Source organism: Physeter macrocephalus, chromosome 2 (assembly GCF_002837175.3).
Source record: "Physeter macrocephalus isolate SW-GA chromosome 2, ASM283717v5, whole genome shotgun sequence".
Lineage (NCBI taxonomy): Eukaryota > Metazoa > Chordata > Mammalia > Artiodactyla > Physeteridae > Physeter > Physeter macrocephalus.
In genome coordinates, this window is record NC_041215.1 from 83,807,892 (window position 1) to 83,826,670 (window position 18,779).

The 18,779-nt window shown below is 40.4% G+C and overlaps 1 protein-coding gene across 1 annotated transcript in view; it reads right to left on the reverse strand.

Annotated features, from left to right (window-relative positions):
• The window catches only part of TTN (titin), a 282,592-nt gene that overhangs the window by 179,144 nt on the left and 84,669 nt on the right, over nucleotides 1–18,779 (reverse strand). The window contains exons 65-95 of the mRNA XM_055088819.1: nucleotides 18,496–18,777; nucleotides 16,924–17,202; nucleotides 16,521–16,802; nucleotides 15,440–15,718; nucleotides 15,039–15,326; nucleotides 14,606–14,884; nucleotides 14,237–14,515; nucleotides 13,855–14,133; nucleotides 13,449–13,736; nucleotides 13,037–13,324; nucleotides 12,214–12,495; nucleotides 11,675–11,953; nucleotides 11,274–11,555; nucleotides 10,845–11,123; nucleotides 10,464–10,751; nucleotides 10,017–10,295; nucleotides 9,644–9,922; nucleotides 9,264–9,542; nucleotides 8,837–9,124; nucleotides 8,405–8,692; nucleotides 6,830–7,111; nucleotides 6,333–6,611; nucleotides 5,632–5,913; nucleotides 5,237–5,515; nucleotides 4,430–4,717; nucleotides 4,040–4,318; nucleotides 3,648–3,926; nucleotides 3,280–3,558; nucleotides 2,395–2,682; nucleotides 1,971–2,258; nucleotides 1,127–1,417 (exon numbers count right to left, since the gene is read on the reverse strand). Of these exons, the coding sequence (XP_054944794.1) occupies nucleotides 1,127–1,417; nucleotides 1,971–2,258; nucleotides 2,395–2,682; nucleotides 3,280–3,558; nucleotides 3,648–3,926; nucleotides 4,040–4,318; nucleotides 4,430–4,717; nucleotides 5,237–5,515; nucleotides 5,632–5,913; nucleotides 6,333–6,611; nucleotides 6,830–7,111; nucleotides 8,405–8,692; nucleotides 8,837–9,124; nucleotides 9,264–9,542; nucleotides 9,644–9,922; nucleotides 10,017–10,295; nucleotides 10,464–10,751; nucleotides 10,845–11,123; nucleotides 11,274–11,555; nucleotides 11,675–11,953; nucleotides 12,214–12,495; nucleotides 13,037–13,324; nucleotides 13,449–13,736; nucleotides 13,855–14,133; nucleotides 14,237–14,515; nucleotides 14,606–14,884; nucleotides 15,039–15,326; nucleotides 15,440–15,718; nucleotides 16,521–16,802; nucleotides 16,924–17,202; nucleotides 18,496–18,777 (8,760 nt within the window). The remainder of the gene's footprint in view (nucleotides 1–1,126; nucleotides 1,418–1,970; nucleotides 2,259–2,394; nucleotides 2,683–3,279; nucleotides 3,559–3,647; nucleotides 3,927–4,039; nucleotides 4,319–4,429; nucleotides 4,718–5,236; nucleotides 5,516–5,631; nucleotides 5,914–6,332; nucleotides 6,612–6,829; nucleotides 7,112–8,404; nucleotides 8,693–8,836; nucleotides 9,125–9,263; nucleotides 9,543–9,643; nucleotides 9,923–10,016; nucleotides 10,296–10,463; nucleotides 10,752–10,844; nucleotides 11,124–11,273; nucleotides 11,556–11,674; nucleotides 11,954–12,213; nucleotides 12,496–13,036; nucleotides 13,325–13,448; nucleotides 13,737–13,854; nucleotides 14,134–14,236; nucleotides 14,516–14,605; nucleotides 14,885–15,038; nucleotides 15,327–15,439; nucleotides 15,719–16,520; nucleotides 16,803–16,923; nucleotides 17,203–18,495; nucleotides 18,778–18,779) is intronic.

The window sequence follows — 18,779 nt, forward strand, 5'->3', positions numbered from 1 at the left end:
ACCTAGAGTCTGTCATACAGAGTGAAGTAAGTCAGAAAGAGAAAAACAAATACCATATGCTAACACATATATATGGAATCTAAAAAAATAAAAAAGTTCTGACAAACCTAGGGGCAGGATGGGAATAAAGATGCAGACATAGAGAATGGACTTGAGGACACGGGGAGGGGGAAGGGTAAGCTGGGATGAAGTGACAGAGGGGCATGGACATATATGCACTACCAAATGTAAAATAGATAGCTAGTGGGAAGCAGCTACATAGCACAGGGAGATCAGCTCAGTGCTTTGTGACCACCTAGAGGGTTGGGATAGGGAGGGTGGTAGGGAGACACAAGAGGGAGGAGATATGGGGATATATATATGTGTATAGCTGATTCACTTTGTTATAAAGCAGAAACTAACACACCATTGTAAAGCAATTATACTCCAATAAAGATGTTAAGAAAAAAAAAAAGAAAAAAAAGTTATATGGATGAAGCCATTATGGTTAGAGAATCAGTTTGAGAAGATCTCCTTAAACAATACAGTCTATTTCTTTGCCTCAAGCTATGACTGTGTATTCATAATGATATGCAACATCTTTCCACCCATTTTTTTTTCTTTCTGAGCAAATTTTACCCTTTTGTATGAGGTTAATATTCATTTACAGGCCAAAAGCTTTGGGCAATATATGTCAGACAATAATCCTTTAGAAATATCCTTAGAAAAGAGAATGTTTCAGAATGTGATAGAACTCATAATAAGCAAAGGTAATGCAATATTCAATGATGAAAATTTTTAAAAATTTCAAAACAAATGTGCTTTATAAAAATTTTTATGTCACTTATGTATGAATTTCAAAGTAGACTTAGACTTCTAACTACCTGAGAGAATTTCGAGATGTGATTTACAAGCTAAGGTACAGTCCATTTATTATATGACACCTACTTTCCTGGGCCACGTAATTAAATTACAACTAATATATATTTTTTAGTAAACATATGTGGAATTGTGGCAAGCCAATTAAATAATATATATTCATATATGTTATAACTTACTTGGTCGAGATGTCAGAAGAAACACACATGGCTGTCTAATAGGTAGTAAAGAAAAACACATCATACCAGGGGCTCTGAAGGTGACTTACCTTTGATGACGACTGAAGACGTACACAGAGCAGAGCCTGCATCATTCGACACTTTGCACGTGTACAAACCAGCGTCGTCCATGCCTGCCTTCTTGACTTGCAGCAGAAGTGTGTTGTTCTTGAATGTGATTTCACAGTTAGACGTTGGATGGATCTCTACGTTATTTTTGTACCAAGCGACAGAAATAGGCTGGGAACCAGCAACAAGGCCCTCGAGTTTGAAAGAGCTCCTTTCTGTTTCTTCTACTGTCTCCGAGAGTTTTTTAGTGAAACTTGGTGGAATTAGCCGCTCTGTAAGAAAGTTCAAGGATATATGAAGTGGAATCCAGAAGTAGATTATTAATAGGAGGCTTTTCAAGAAAGAAAAGTCATATTTTAAGTTCAAAGTCAATGCTGACCAACTGAATACAGCATATCAGTGTAATGTTCCTAAACATTTTGGCCTCCTTCCAAAACCTTATTTTATTTTTAAATTAAATTTTTTTAAATTTTACATTGGCATATAGTTGATTTACAGTGTTGTGGGTTTTTTTCTTTTATTTTCACAAGCTTATTTTAAACTGTTCTCTGATTTATGGGATGGATGATAAGAATAACTTATGGTCATTTACAGAACCAGATATTTGTAAAAAAAAAAAAAAAAGAAAGAAAAAGGGGGGAAGGAGTGGTCTTAGGGTTATGTAGGATATATAAAAACTTAGAGAAATACAGATTTTAAAAGATCACCTTTTCTCTAGAGAAACTTATTTCTTCTGAAACATTTTTATGTCAGTGGTTTAAAAATGTGCTAAATTTTATCTGTCCTAATAAAACTGCACCCTTAGGATGTGATATACAAAGATACCTTTTATATTGAGCTGAGCCATGCAGGAGTCCTCTCCCACTTCATTGACAGCATAGCACGTATACTGTCCAGAGTCTCCTTTGTGTACTTTCAGGATTGTCAGGTGGGCACTGTTCTCCAGATAACTAATCTGATAGTTTCCGCCACTCTGGATCTCTCTGTTGTCTTTGGCCCAGGTGAACTTTATTGGTTGTGTCCCAGTCACATGGCACTCAAAGTCCGCACTGTCTCCCACCACAGCATCCACAGGGGCAAGAGGGATGTCAAAGAAGGGTGGGTTCTTCCCCTCTGAGAGGAGAGCAGAAAGACAAGGTTTCAGGCTCCATACCTGACCATCCCAGTTCACACAAATCATCCTCCCCTAATTTCAAATTTGGTTATACAAAATTTAATTACAGAAATAGAACTTTAAGAATCCACACACCTGTGAGAATGAGTCTGGCACTGGAAGAAGCAGAGCCTATAGGATTTGTAGCTGTGCAAGAATACTGGCCTGCAAAACTCCGATCTGTTTGAAAAATATTGAGAGTGGCTACATTATCTAAAAATGATGTTTGTACATTGGGGCCGTCTTTCAATGGCTTGCCATCTTTAAACCAAGACACCAAAATAGGTTCTGATCCACTGACAGCACACTCAAAAACAACTGGCAGCCCGACCGTTTCTTGAACATCTCTCAACTGTCGAGAAAACGACGGTGGAAGTTTTTCCTCTGTAGGAATGGAATTAAAGTAATGAATACTTCTGGACATTTTGAATTTACTGAATATTCTTCTCACAGTTATTGTTATATAAATAATGGGATTCCTATAAAAATATCAGGAGGTATTCACATATCTTGAATTAACTTGGACTCAAAGAAAAGCAGGTAAATTTTTGGAGCAAAAGTTTTACTTTGATGCCACGCTGACGCATGGTAGGTGTAAAAATATGTAAGCCAACAGAGAAACTGATGGGCTTAAGGTACATCTCCGGCATGTAGCAGATTCTCTTACTTTTTAAGACTGCTTTCTAGCAATCTGCATGAGAAACCCATAGGTGGAATTTTAAAAAATATGGTTACTCATTTTTCTGAAAGATTTAATTATAGAGACAAATGATGACATGATCCTTCCAACTGGAGATTTAGTCATTTTATCTCTCTCTGTAAAGGCGATCAAAAAAGATAAACTGCTAATTTGTAGGCAGAACTACTTAAGCAGAAAGTTTTGCATTTGGAAAGATTTTCCTAAAAAGAAGACCCTCGCCAGATATTTTAAATCTTGTTCAAAAGAAACACATTCATTCACTTAAAAAATATTGCAATCACCTTGAACAGTCAGGAAAGTTGATGAAGAAACTTCTCCCACACTGTTTTCAGCCCTGCAGATATATTCTCCACTGTCATTACTATCAACCTGGTTGAAAACCAGTGTAGCAACATTGTTCCTAAAATGCATTTTGTAGGTAGTCGTGGGTCTCAATTTCGTATCTCCTTTATACCAGGACACCCCAATTTCAGGGGTCCCAGCAAGTTGGCATTGCAAAGAGGCAGAATCTCCAATAGTCACCCTCACAGGTTCCAACTGCTTGACAAAATATGGTGGTTCTGCAGCCAAGAGAGATAACCAGTCATGAAGGAGACATGCCAGGATGGTTATTTGTATATAAAGATACGAATGTGCAATCATAACAAACCTAGTATCAGGATTTGTGCTGAACAGGAGTCTTTCCCGGAAGCGTTTTCAATGTAGCAGTTGTACTGTCCTGCATCCTCCACTGTGCTGCTTGGAATTTCCAGGATTGCAGATTTTTCAGTTGTGGTTATATTACACCTCTGAGAAGGAGTTATATTTATGCCATTTTTCTTCCATGTAACTGAAATGGGAAGAGTTCCAGTATATGTGCCCTCTAGGATCAGGGATTTTCCTTTCTCTAGGCTGTAATCATTGAGCTTCTTCACAAATTTGGCTGGGGCTGTAGCAGGCAAATTGAAAACATGATATAAAGCACATACACACACAGATACAGGCACACCTATTACTTCACGTATATTAATTGTAAAAATGCAGAATGGCAGTCAAACAAACCTTTTACATATAGATGTGTTGTACAAGAAGCTTTGCCAGCTTCATTACTAACGATGCAGGTATATTCTCCACTTTGTGATGTATCTACATCAAACAGCTCCAGTTCAGCAACTGAATCCTCCAAAGACACATTACATCTGTCCCCTGGTACTAGTTCACTGCTACCCTTGAACCAGCTGACACTGAACGGGGGTGTTCCTTTTACAAGGCTTGTGAAAGTTACATTTGTTCCAGTTAAAACATCCACGGGATCAGGTTTCTGAACAAAAGATGGTGGTTCTAAACAAAAAAGCACATACCGAAAAAAGTTTACTACTTTTGAATTTTGATGACAAAAATGTTGAATAAATAATGAAATGCAATTCTATTTTGCTGTTATTTTTAGCTGACCTCTCACAGTCAAAGGAGCACTGCACTCATCAGAACCAGCCACATTAGTAGCTATACATGTGTAGTCGCCGGCGTCCGATTCTTCCAGCATGTTCACAGTTAAGGCACAAGTGTTATCCGTCAGGGTGGTCTGGTACTTCCTTCCACTGCTGATCTGGTTTCCTTCATGGAACCAGGAGACGGAGATTGGAGGTGATCCATAGACTTTACACTCCATTACCACTGAGGAACCAGACAGACCATTTGTCTCTTTCAATTTTCTTGTGAACGAAGGAGGAATAGTTCGGTCTGAATGTGATAAAAATCAAACAAACAAGGACATCAGTTATAAAATGATTTGAAGAGAGAATTATTGTCTTTTTGATGGAATATGCCTAGATCCATTTGGCTCTTCTGTGAGGATATCACAGAGTTCCCAGGGGGGTCACACCGTGGAAAGCCTTGAGAATCAGTGGATAAGATGTGCTAGTTGACTTATTAGGAATTTTGGTCTCTCTTTGCTGTGAATCATTATGTGAAGAATTACTCCAGCATAAGTGACAGTAGAAGACCACATACCCTTATTCCTTATCCAGGGATTAATTGTTACTCCTACCACCCTGAATTGTGGAAATTCCTCCAAAAGAAAGGGACAGAACTTTTGGACTTGGTTTTCTTCTAACTCTATAGGTCTACTACCTCTGATTTTGCTGATTCAGAGGATGTCAGACTCATGTCACGCTATAGAATGTGGAGTTTCTCATACACACGTATGTAAGCCAGGAACTATACTATAATAACATTGAAACAAAAGCCCAACCAACCAACCTGAAACATGAACTGAGGCTGTGCAGCTGTCTTTGCCCACAGGGTTTTGCACCTCAAAACTGTACACCCCACTGTCACTGGGGGCCACGTTAATAATCTTAAGGCCAGATAGTTTGTTGAAGAAGCTTATTTTGTATTTGCTATCACTTGTCAGCTCTTTTGCATCCTTAAACCACTTAGTAGTGAGTTCGGGTGTGCCAGTGACCATGCACTCCAAGGTACAGGTGTCTCCTGTGGTCACTTTTATGGATTCTGGCTTTTCCACAATTGCTGCAGGCTCTGGAACGAGATGTAAATTGTGTTCAAATGTTAAAATCACATTGAAAAACTAAAGAAGACACAAGTACTGGTAAGCGCGTGCCTTCTATTCATGATGACATTCTATCTGCACTAACCGAGGATGGACACTGTGGCGAAGCACTCTTGCATTCCGGCATCGTTTTTGATCTGACAGGTGTATTTCCCGGCATTGGCTGTTTCCGCTCTTGAAAACCGTAGGGTTGCAATGTTTTCTGAATAAGAGATCCATATGTTGTCACTTTCTCTGACCATCTCCCCCTTGTCTTTGAACCACACCACGGAAATGGGCTCAGTGCCTTCAATAGCAGCCTGAAGCTGAACTTCTTCACCAACGATGGTAGAAATGTCACTGGGCTTCTTCACAAATCTTGGTGGTGCTGATGAAAAAGAGGCAAAGTCAGGGATTTAAAATGTGTGGGGCTATGAGTATTTCCCTCAAAGCTATGAATGCTAGGAATCAAACTGGTGATCATGTGTTGTTTCTATTTCTTAAAGAAGAGGCATTTTTAGTGAATGGGAGCAGAGATGCCTTAGAGTTTGTACGAAGCAGAAAGAGTCGAACATCTTGGCCTCTCTAGCTTTCTAAATCCAATCAAAACCTACTGGGAAAATTATCTAAAAGGGTAATTAGTAGGATTTAGAGATGGGATGTGCACTAAATATAAAAGGATTTAGAAAGGAGAGGGGGGAAAAGTACAAGACAGCTAGTGGTAAAGGATGGGGCAAGAGCTGCGGGGCCAACAGGGTATTAAAGTTAGAAGGAAAACTAAGCAGAAGAGGATGGAGTCACTCTAACCTTTCAGAGTGATGGAACCAACACAGGTGTCACCCCCCACGTCGTTCGTGGCTTTACAGTGATACTCCCCAACGTCTGCAGCACTGACGCTCAGGATGTGAATACTCGTCAGGAAGTTCTCAGACATTATCTTGTACTTCTTGCCACTCCTAAGTTCTCTCTTGTCTTTATGCCAAGAAACTTGAAACGGGGGGGTGCCCTGAAGCTCACATTCAAGGTGAACATCAGCTCCTTCCAGTGTCTCAACTGGATGAGGCTTTTTGCGGAAAACGGGTGGTTCTAAAATTAGGAAAAAAGGAAAATTTGGATGTGTTCTGTAACTATGTAGTTACAAGTAAGAATCAGTTTTCCATTCCACCATAGAGAGATAACATCACACTCAATTTTCTATTGTCCTTTAAAATTTTTAGAACCTCGACGGAGAGTCAAACAGGGAATTGAGAGGACAACTAGGAGGAAGCTAACGTGAAAAACATGAAAGAAGGGTAGGAGCTGACCTTTAACTTTTAAGGAGGTGCTGCTGCTTGCCCTGCCTGCTGCATTGCGGGCCTCGCACGTGTAGTCTCCGCTGTCTTCCACACTGAGAGAGTGTATTTCCAATACCACCACCGAGTCAAGGAATGACATTCTGAATTTACTGCTCTCTTGAATTTCAGTCTCGTCCTTATACCATAAAACTTTGATTTCTGGAGACCCTCCTACTTTACATTCATATCTTGTAGATTCATCTTGTTTCATGATTCTTGAAGGTTCTAGCTTCTTAATGAACCTGGGGGGTTCTATGGAAGCAAGACAGAAAACACAAGGGAAGAGATGGGAAAGACACATATAATTCAGGATGAAGTGAAAAATCAAACAGAGAGGTCTTTAGCTCTGGAAAACAAATTTGTGTGCTGCAGTTCAAGGAAGAATAGTTAGGCAAAACTTAACAAGAAAATTCCTATAAAATATATTTATTTTTGCAAGCACCCACATCAAATATTATTGCAAAAGAAAAGAGGAAGAGACATTAATCCCTTTTGTGCAATCCTCCTACCAGCAAAAGAATCACTTTGTGCAAGATCACAGTCAGAGTGTGTATCTGTTGGTGAAATCACACTACGGTTTACAGGGATTGAGAGAGTTTGATTACTTTCTTGTATGTGAACCAGTGCAGGACGGTCTATTTCCTATGGCTGCAAAGATATCAGTTATGTACCATGAAGAGTCAGAGTAGCAAAATTAGCTCAGATATCTTAATTTTTAAAGTGCTATTTTCTCTTATAGGCCTTAAATAGATATTTCTTCAACCTTCATAATATCCCTTTGAAGTGGGGAGAGCAACCGCTTTCTTCATTAACTGAATCAAAAAATTCAAGTTTAGGGAGATAAAAATAATTAGCAATATATCACAGAGCACGTGGGCTGCTAAATCTAACTCTGTTTTAATTTGAAGTTATTTATAAACTATCACCAGAAAAACCTTAAAAATGCTCTCATGGGTTAGACCAGCAGCTCATTGAGTTAAATGTTTGATTTCTGACCACAGCAGCCTTGAACACGCTACAGAGAGACATGGTTGCCTTCCACGATGTCAGATATTGATGTACTCCCCAGTCCCCTGGCTTCCACTGTTATTTAAGTGGGGCTAGTAGAGGAAAAGAAGTTGACACAATCTGACTCTTCTTGAAGGGCTTGATAGTTTGGGGCTCTGCTAGCCCCTCGAGGAAGATAATCCATTAATTTATAAACTAATGTGGAAAGTAAGTCATTCGAAACAACTTCCTTTTATTGTCCTAAGATAATATCTTTCAAACTTGGGTTTTCTTGCAATTCCATGAAAAGTTTTTGTTCACTCTCCCTCTAGTCTCTATTTTCAGCCTTTGAAAATGGACCTTCAGTCCATGTTTGACCAGTTTTATATTTTTTTAAATAAACATTATAAAAAACTTGCTCCCACTTAGAAGACCCTGGATCTATTCAATCACTTCCAATTCCTAGACCATAGTCCTAAACGTATCTTTCAAGCACACGCTTTCTCCTATTTTTTCAGACGTTGAAATGAGACCTTACTACTTCACTTGAACAAGTACCTTGTACACCCAGATGAGCAGAACAAGAGTCTTTTCCAGCGACGTTGCTTGCATAGCAGGTGTATTGCCCAGCATCGCCTTTGCCTACTTTGAGAACCGTCAGAGTGGCAGTATTTTCAACCAAAGTCATCTTGTAGTTGCCTCCAGGGCGAATCTCTCGGTTATCTTTGGCCCAAGTGATCTTGATTGGTGCAGTTCCAGTTATGTGACATTTAAAAGAACCACTTTCTCCAAGAGCAAGATCTACTGACACAGGCTTTAGATCAAAGAAAGGAGGTATTTCATGGTCTGAAAAGAATGAAGACCAACATGGTGACTTCAGTTTTTCATGCTCCCAGACGTGGAGCAGAAACTAAGTGGCACCAGACCTTTGGTGGCCCGGAGCAGTGAAACTGCTTTATGATGAAGAGGGTAATGTGATGAGCTACTCACCTAAGAGGATGAGCTTCGCACTGGATGAAGCTGTCCCAAGAGGATTAGAAGCCGAGCAATTGTACTGACCAACATGGCTCTGGTCAGTTTGCAAAATCTGAAGAGTTGCTACATTATGAACAAAAGATGTTTGCAAATTAGCATCGTCTTTCAAAAGTACCCCATCTTTGTACCAAGACACTTGAAGAGGTTCTGAGCCATTGATGCGACATTCAAATGCAACTGGGAAGCCAAGGGTCTCCTGAACATCCTTCAGTTTTCTTGCAAAGGAAGGTGGAAGTTTGCGCTCTGGAAGGGAGTCACAGACAATCCTTATTTACAAGAGAGAAAACACCCGCAGCATACTTCAACCCATTAACATTGTGACGTTTTTAAGAAAGTGGATCTGTCAACACACAGCAAGACTTGTTACGAGAACCATCATCACCTTTGATAACGAGCACAGCTGAGGAAGCCACTGCCCCCACACTGTTTTCGGCTTTGCACGTGTATTCTCCCATGTCACTGGGATCCACTTTGTTGATTACTAAGGAGGCAACATTATTTCTGAATTGCATTTTATACGCAGGAGCCGATCGTAGCTTTGTGTGTTCTTTATACCAAGAAATTCTAATTTCTGGGGTTCCATCCACTTTACACTGTAAAGTTACAGGTTCTCCGACGGCCACTTCCATGTGTTCCAGAGGCTCAATAAAATAAGGTGGTTCTGAGGTAGAAAGGATGGTAATCAATCAATCATACTCGCTAAAAGAGGATGTTTTAAAAGAAAGAAAAGAGAGCAATAAGAAGAGGTAACTGTCAACACACCTAAGACAGATACCAGCGCTTCACAAATATCTTGACCGGCCTCATTTTCTATGAGGCAACTGTACTGTGCATAATCCTCTATTGTGCTATCAAGAATTTCCAGGATCGTAGATTTTTCCGTCATGGTAATGCTGCAATTCCGAGATTGTGTAAGGGGGAACTCATTCTTCATCCAGCTCACTGAGATGGGAGGTGTGCCAGTAAACGTGGCCTCGAGAACGATGGGGTTTCCTGTCTCGACGCTGAAGTCAGCCAATCTTTTCACAAAGGTGGCTGGTTCTATAAGGAGAAAACAGCAGGGCAGAAGTGGCATCTTCAAATAAGGAATCAGAAAAGAATGCTAAAGATACACGTTTTGGAGAAAAGAGCAAACCTTTCACAAAAAGATGCGTGGTACAGGAAGCACTGCCAGCGTCGTTAGCCACGAGGCAAGAATAGTCCCCGCTTTGCAATGGCTCCACCTCAAACAATTCCAGTTCTGTGACAAAATCTTCCAAAGAGATGCTGCATGACTCCCCTGACACCAGTTCCCTGCTGCCTTTAAACCATTTGACCTTGAAAGGCGGGGTGCCTCTAATGACACTGGTGAATGTGAGGCTCATTCCAGGGAGAACTTCCAAAGAATCAGGGGTTTGTTCAAAAGATGGTGGTTCTAGATACCCCAGGAGTGGGGGAGATCAAGAGAAAAAAGAAATCCAATTGAGAAGTGCTTTTGCTCCTTGAAGAAAAGAGAATTAAGACTACACACAAAGACAAAATAAAGAAATCCCCCGTGAGGCAGGCACTAAGTCACGCAGCAGCCTGGCCCCTGCGCACTGACCTTGGACAGTCAGGACGGCCGAGCATTCGTCTGACCCAGCCACGTTGGCGGCCACGCATGTGTATGTGCCTGTGTCGGAGGGCTCCAAGAAGCTCAGATTCAAAGTACAGACGTTTTCCGAAAAGCTGGACTGGCATTTAGGCCCACTAACGATCTCATTTCCATCCTGAAACCAGCCCACGGAGATGGGCGCGGAGCCAGAGACTCTGCACTCCAAAACCGCCGAGGCCCCCAGGACAGCGTTGGTGTGCTTCAACTTGCGGATGAAGGAAGGAGGCACAACTCGATCTACATGGAGAAGGGTAGTTTTCCGTTGAAAGAGAAGTCTTATTTTCTACCCCAGGAAAAACGGTATATTCACAAAAACCTCATACTACTCACCCGAAATGTGGACAGACACAGTGCAGTTACTTTTACCAACACTGTTTTTCACTTCAAAGCTATATAACCCCTTGTCACTCATTTCTGCACAAGGGATTTTAAGTGAAGCCACTTTGTTGATGAACGTGATGTGATGTTTGCTGTCTGCAGATAATTCTCTCCCATCTTTGAACCACTTGGCTGAAAGTTCTGGTGTCCCAGCCACTGCACACTCTAATGCAAAAGGATTTCCAGTAGTGACAGTCATGGGTTCTGGTTTCTCTATGATTCTGGCTGGTTCTGGAAGAAGTAGTATATTGCATTGAACACAGAGTCTTCTTTCAAACTAAGAGTATAATCAGTATATTATTGGCTAAGAATAATACGTGCAGGCACTGATCATGGGTCAATCAACCTGATTTTTTTCTCAGGCTGTACTTTGTTACTAACCTAGGACAGTCAAGACTGCTGAACACTCTCTCATTCCGGCATCGTTTCTGATCTGGCACACATATTTTCCAGAGTTAGATGCTTCTGGGCTCCCAAGTTGGAGTGTTGCAACGTTATCAATGAATGAAATCCTAGTGTTTTCACTCTCTCTGATGATGTCACCTTTATCTTTCAGCCAGATGACAGCAATGGGCTGGAAGCCTTCCACTACGGCCTGTAACTCAACGGCATCCCCAGCGAGGGTTGAGGTGTCACTTAGCTTCTTCACAAACCGTGGGGGTTCTAATGAAAGAAATTTGTGGTTAGAGAAAAAAGATGAGAATCACAGCCACATACATTATTGGTCAAGCAAGAAAAGATGAAAGCAAGAGATAAATACTTTTGTGCCCATGGATACAAACCTTTGAACTTGACAGTGCAAACACACGTGTCACTTCCCACCTCATTAGCAGCTTTGCAGTGATATTCTCCTACATCAGCGGCTTCCAGATTAAGGATGTGGAGACTTGTATCAAAATTTTTCGAAGTGATTTTAAATTTCTTGCTGCTCCGAACTTGCTTTCGATCTTTAACCCACACTACTTCAAATGGGGGTGTTCCCGAAATTTCACATTGGAAGATAACGTCAGAACCTTTAAGGGCTCCTACTGGAGAAGGCTTCTGGGTGAAAACAGGAGGTGCTACCAGAAGAAGAGAAGATAAGCGATGAGAACATTTGCCTAATGAAAGGGAAAAAATATTTTAGATTCTAAATCGTTGAGTGCCTGGTGTGACCATATGACAGTATACTAACATAAGAAATGACTAGTCATAAAAACTAGATTAAGAATTGCAAGCAAATCCCCTTAACTAGCCTTTTTATTTTGGAGCTCAGAACATTGCTGAGAAAGAATCCAGATCAGAGGAGAAAGAAGAAAGAAAGCAACTTAGCATGTTTAACCTTTAATCGTCAGGGCTGTGCTGCAGCTGGCGTCCCCGACACCGTTATGGGCTTCACAGATATAGTCCCCACTATCCTCTGTGCTGGCTTCATTGATGGTGAGCGATGCCACAGAATCCACGAATGACATGTTGTATTTCCAACTTTCATGAAGTTCACCGTCATTTCGGAACCACAAAACTTTGATTTCCGGGGAACCGCTTATTTTACATTCCAGTTTGATGGATTCTCCCTGCTTTGCAACTTTTGAAGCTTCTAATTTCTTAACAAACTTTGGAGGTTCTAGTAAGTCAAAGGAAAAAAACAGCTTACGTTTGTAGCTGAAGAGTCCATAAATACATTTTTAATCTGGTTTATTAGTAAGAATATATGTACTTTCTGAGAATTTTGTGGTAAAATATATTATCTTTTCTATTAAATAAACTTTTAATATTTTTAATAGAGAATTTAATTGGCAAGTTAATCTTTGTAGTTTGGATACAGAAACTAAAACATGTAAGTTAATGTATTATAGAGGTATTTGATCAAAATGGTAAGTCAGAATGCCATATAATAGGAAAGAGCGAAAAAAGAGAGAGTTGAAACAACATTTAACAAATTTCAATTAAACAACCCTCTGATAAGACTACTTAGAGATACACTAACTTAAAGAACAAAATAAAGAGAAAACAGAACTTTGATGAATGTTGCCTCCACCACTAACATACAAATTCCAACATGATCCAGTTACTTTATTCCGAACATTTAAAAACTAAAGAAACTTTTCAAGGAAAATTACACAACATGGGAAAGAACAATATTGGTAAACGCCATGTGAAGATACCTTTTACACTGAGTTGAGCTGAGCACATGTCTTTGCCAACATCGTTGGTTGCTTGGCAAGTATATTGACCAGAGTCTCCTTTGCCTACTTTAAGAATTCTCAAATGGGGAGTGTTTCCCACACATGTAATTGTGTAGTTTCCTCCAGGACGGATTTCCTTGTTATCTTTTGACCAAGTAATTCGCATTGGTTGAGCACCAGTAACATGACACTCAAAGTCAGCACTTTCCCCAGCAATAACATCTATAGATACAGGCTTGATGTCAAAGAAGGGAGATTTCTTAGGTTCTGAAAGATGAGAAGAAAAGGCAACATGGTTTTTTTTTTCTCTTTTTTTTTATTGGCCGTTTCTACTTTGACAATGAATAAGAAGTCATGGTTTGCAAAGAGAGAGAGTAACATGGGAACAAACCTCTTGCTGTCAGTCTAGCACTGGAAGACGCTGTTCCAAGTGAATTAGAAGCTGAGCAGGAGTATTGGCCAGAGTGACTCAAGTCTGTTTGCAAAATTTTTAAAGTTGCCACATTATCTACAAATGATGTCTGTAGATTTTCATCATCTCGTAAAAGTACCCCATCTCTATACCAGCACACTTGGATGGGTGCGGAGCCATTCAGTCGACAAGTGAGGGTAACTGGTAACCCAACAGTTTGTTCGATATCCTTTAACTGCCTTGCAAAGGAAGGTGGGAGCTGGCGCTCTGTCGGAAGACAAGTAATACTTCAGGCGTTAGTAGATGAAATAAAAATTTCCCCATAAAGATAAGAGTGAAGACAAGGAAAAAAGAAATTTCTTAATTTCTAAAATAATATCATCACCTTGAATTCTGAAGACAGTCTTAGAAGAAGCAGTCCCTATACTGTTTTCTGCTTTACATGTGTACTCTCCACTGTCATTGATGTTCACTTTATTAAAAACAAGTGTGGCCACATTGTTTGTAAAATAGGTCCTGTATTCCGGAGTTGACCGTAACTTGGTATCGCCTTTGTACCAAGACACTGTAACTTCTGGTGTCCCAGCAACTTGGCATTGTAAAGAAACCGAATCTCCAACTGATGCCTCCAGAGGCTTCAGTTCCGTAACAAAATAAGGGGGTTCTAAAGAAGAAAGATTCACAGTCAGCAACTGGCATTAAAGAAAAGCACACAAGCCATGCCTCATGTTAGACAAATGTCAATCATTTGAGAATAAGAAACACACCTAATGTAGATACCAGAGCTTCACAAACATCCTTTCCTGCCTCGTTTTCAATCTCGCAAGAATACTGTCCTGCATCTCCTTTTGTGCTATTCAGAATTTCCAGGATGCAGGTCTTCTCTGTTGTAACTATGTTGCATTTTTCAGATGGTGTAATGTTCACACCAGCCTTTTTCCAGGTAACTGAAATGGGGAGTGTTCCAGTGTAGGTGCTCTCCAGAATGATGGACTTCCCTGGTTCTACAGAGTGACCACTTAATTTCTTCACAAATACAGCTGGTTCTGGGGAGTGACAAAGCACAGCAGTTAAACACAGTGAAAACACAAAGATGTCCCTTAAAAAATAGGAAGCACAAATGCACTGGAGCAAACCTTTTACAAAGAGACGGGTAGTGCAGGATGTTTGGCCGGCATTGTTAGAAACCACACAGGTATATTCCCCACTCTGAGATATGTCGACATTAAATAATTCCAGTTCTGCCACAGTGTCTTCAAAATAGATGTTACATCGGTCTCCTTTCACCAGTTCTCTGGCTCCTCTGAACCAGCCAACCTTGAATGGAGGTGTTCCTCTAATGACACTTGTGAAGGTGATGTTTTTGCCTGGTAGTACTTCCAAAGGTTCAGGTTCCTTCACAAAAGAGGGTGGTTCTACATAGACAAGGAGGACAATGATAAGATCCTGTAAGCATCGAATTTAGTTGCAATTTTGAATCAAAAAGAAGAGCACTTTTGAATGTGTGTCAACCTGGATATGCACCCAAAGAGGAACTCATAAGAAAGGGTGCAAGCATCTAACACTGACCTTGTACAGCCAACACAGCACGGCATTCATCAGACCCAGCGACATTAGCAGCGATGCATGTGTAATTGCCCATGTCCGATGAGTCCAGAGAATTCAGCTGCAATGCACAGACATTATCTGAAAACGTAGTTTGGTACTTTGCTCCACTGACAATCTTGGTTTTCTCATGAAACCAGGCAACAGAGATAGGCGATGATCCAGCTACTTTGCACTCCAAGATGCAAGATGTATCCAGCACCCCAACTGTATCTTTCAGTCTTCGTGTGAAAGAGGGAGGAACCATTCGGTCTGCATGAGGAGAGGCAAGAGACTCATGGTTTGAAAGAATAGAAGACACTTGAGAGAAGAAAGCGTGTGAAAGGAATTTGCTTAAGCGATGGGAAGAACATATCCGAACTAACCTGAAACATCAAGCACAGCTGTGCAGCTGCTTTTTCCAACATTATTTTGAACCTGGAAAGTGTATGTGCCTGCATCTTGCTTTTCAACGGAGAGAATCTTTAAGGAAGAGATTTTGTTGTAGAAGCTAAATTTGTGTTTTTGGCTGCTGGTCAACAGCTTTCCATCCTTGTACCATTCGACTGAGAGTTCAGGAGTGCCAGCCACCTTACACTCCAGAGTGCACGTTTCTCCTGCAGTCACTGTCATCGAACCTGCCTTCTCGACAATAACCGCAGGCTCTGAAACAAAATGTGATAGCCATCTGTCAAAGCCTGTTACCTTTACCTTGTTTCTACTACCAAATTCATTAACACTGTTTCTTCCAATGATATGGATATCTTAGGGCTCTCTCTCTCTCTCTCTCTCTCTCTCTCTCTCTCTCTCTCTTTCTCTAGACCTTAAAATGTGATTCCATAATTACATGCTGTCATGAAATTATACGAGTTATTATTAAGAAATATGTTGGTACATTAGTTGACTTCCAAAACAATTCAATGTACAAATCAATGTCGATATATATTGACTTGCACTTGACCCTCTCTAGAACAAAGCCTACATGTTGTTATGAATTACTCAGTATTTCTGTCCTACTTTAAGGTGCTAAAGACAGTTTTTTGAAAGTTGTTATCCAAACAATGGCAAAATTGAAAATGAATATCCCCAAAGATGAAAGTGCAAGTCGTTCCTATCAAACATTGATCTTCGGAGTTCTTGTCAGCTTTAACAACTATTATTTTGGGAAAAAATTTCCTTGTAGCATATGCTGGGCTCCCAATTTTTTCATGCTTCAACAAAAGATAGTCATGATTACATCTCCTAACCCATCAAGAAAATAATAAAAGAGACGGCTCATTTTTGTTAGGCTCACAGACACAGAAAAGAGTGTTTGAAAGGGCCTTTCCCCTAAACCTTTGAAATGGGTGACGATTGATATAGTTCTAGAAATTCAAAACCGGAGATTCTACCAGTATCTCTTAGTAAGTCATCTCAGCGTTTGGCACCTCCTTGTATCAAGGAACTATTGCACCATATTGTACCAACCTAAAACAGTCAACGTGGCCATGTTCTCCCTCATTCCACCATCATTCCTGATTTGGCAGATATACTTCCCAGCATTAGCTGGCTCTGCTTTTGCAAACTGCAGAGTTGCAACATTTTCCACAAATGTAATTCTGATGTTTTCACTTTCTCTAATCACTTCTTCCTTTTCTTTAAGCCACTGGACAGAAATAGGCTGGGTGCCTTCTATGGATGCCTGTAACTCAGCGGGCTCACCAGCTACAACCGTGAGGCTGTTCAGTTTGGAGACAAATCTTGGTGGTTCTGAAGAAGGAAAGATGGATGGAGATTGTTGGAAAGATTGTCGAGGTAATGGAAGAGAGAAAACAAATAAGCATTTTGCACGTTCCTGCCATTTCTGCCATGAGCAGGAAATAATGCTTACCTTTTAATTTTACAGTACAAATGCAAGTATCACTTCCTACTTCATTCTGTGCTTTGCAGTGGTATTCACCAATATCTGAAGTGTTGACACTGAGAATGTGAATACTTGCATGGAAATTTTTGGATGCGATCTTGTATTTCTTGCTACTTCGGAGTTGTCGCTTATCTTTGTACCAAACCACCTGAAATGGTGGTGTTCCCAAAAGTTCACATTCAAGACTAACTTCAGCATTTTTAAGGGTTTCTACCACAGGAGGGAAGCTGCTAAAAACAGGTGGTTCTGTAAAAAACAAGAATTCCTCATGAATTGGGCTACTTAACTTCATAGAATATTTTTATTTCTTTGTTTTTAAATTGGAAGAATGAGTCAAGATACTATAATAGGTCTAGCACTATCACTTTAGTGTTGAGGAGTAACAGCTTCAGAGAAGCCATCAGCCTTTACAAAATCACTCTGCTTCACTGGCCGAGAACCCGGGCTAGACCTCAGGTGACCTTACTGAGCAGTTCAACTTTCTGTCTACTCCACCTTACTACTTTTTCTGGGACTATAAAGATTGATGCACAAAACTGTGAAGCAAAACAAAACAACAACCGAACAAACCCCCAAACCCAAGTGTAAGAATCAATATGATTTGCATGAGGTAATGGAGTCCTGACTTCAGAGATGAAATTTTTTGTATACACATTACAATTGGGACACTTGGAAGTTATCACAACATTTGTGCTCTAAGTCTTCCATGTCAGCAAATGGTTTTTGCAATAATCGCCTTACAATATGACAAACTTGGACTTTGTGAGAAAAATTCTGGAAAATACTAGTACTATTTGCAACAAAGTATAGTGATATAATTTTTAAAAATAGGGACTTTTTTTTTTTTTTTTTTTTTTTGGCGGTACATGGGCCTCTCACTGCTGTGGCCTCTCCCGTTGCGGAGCACAGGCTCTGGACGCGCAGGCTCAGCGGCCATGGCTCACGGGACCAGCCGCTCCGCGGCATGTGGGAACTTCCCGGACCGGGGCACGAACCCGTGTTCCCTGCATCGGCAGGCGGACTCTCAACCACTGCGCCACCAGGGAAGCCCAGGAACTGACTTTTGAGAGAGAAAAATATATATACTTGTCCTGTTGTAAATGTAAGGTTAAAATCTGTATTGCTTGAACCTTGTATATATGTGTTAAATATTCCTTGCTTTTAATGACAGATAAAGATTATAGTGAGGATGATGATATATTTATAAGTTGATTGAAGGCAAAAATTAATTTTAAAATGCCCACTTTGTTTTTTTGAGCATTTTTGAAACGTCAAACTTGAACTGCTTGGCTAATATGTTGAGGTGAGTAGAATTACGGCATTGGAATAACAAGAAAAATATCTCAGAATGACTGGCTACATGTAAGCAAATCTTAAGAAGAAAAAACATCTATAAATGGAAATAATACTAGTTTGGGAAAATGTTCTATGATCTCAAATGGAAGCTAAAAATGACAGCAACAGAATGAAGAGCTATGATAGCCCGGGGAGAAGAAGGTGGGTTTCAGGTAATGAGGAACAGAGGAAAGAGGTTTCTACCTTTTACTATAACCTTGGTACTGCAGCTTGTGCTGCCGGCAGGGTTCTGAGCCTCACAAATGAAATCCCCACTGTCCTCAGTACCAAGACTATTCATCTGTATGACGGCCACTGAGTCAATGAAAGCCATTCTGTATTTATCACTGGCTGGGAGTTCATGTTCATTTCTGTACCACACAACTCTGATGTCTGGGGATCCAGTTATCTTGCATTCAAGTCGTGCTGAGTCACCTGCTTTCACTATTTTGGTTGCTTCTAGTTTCTTTGCAAACTTTGGTGGTTCT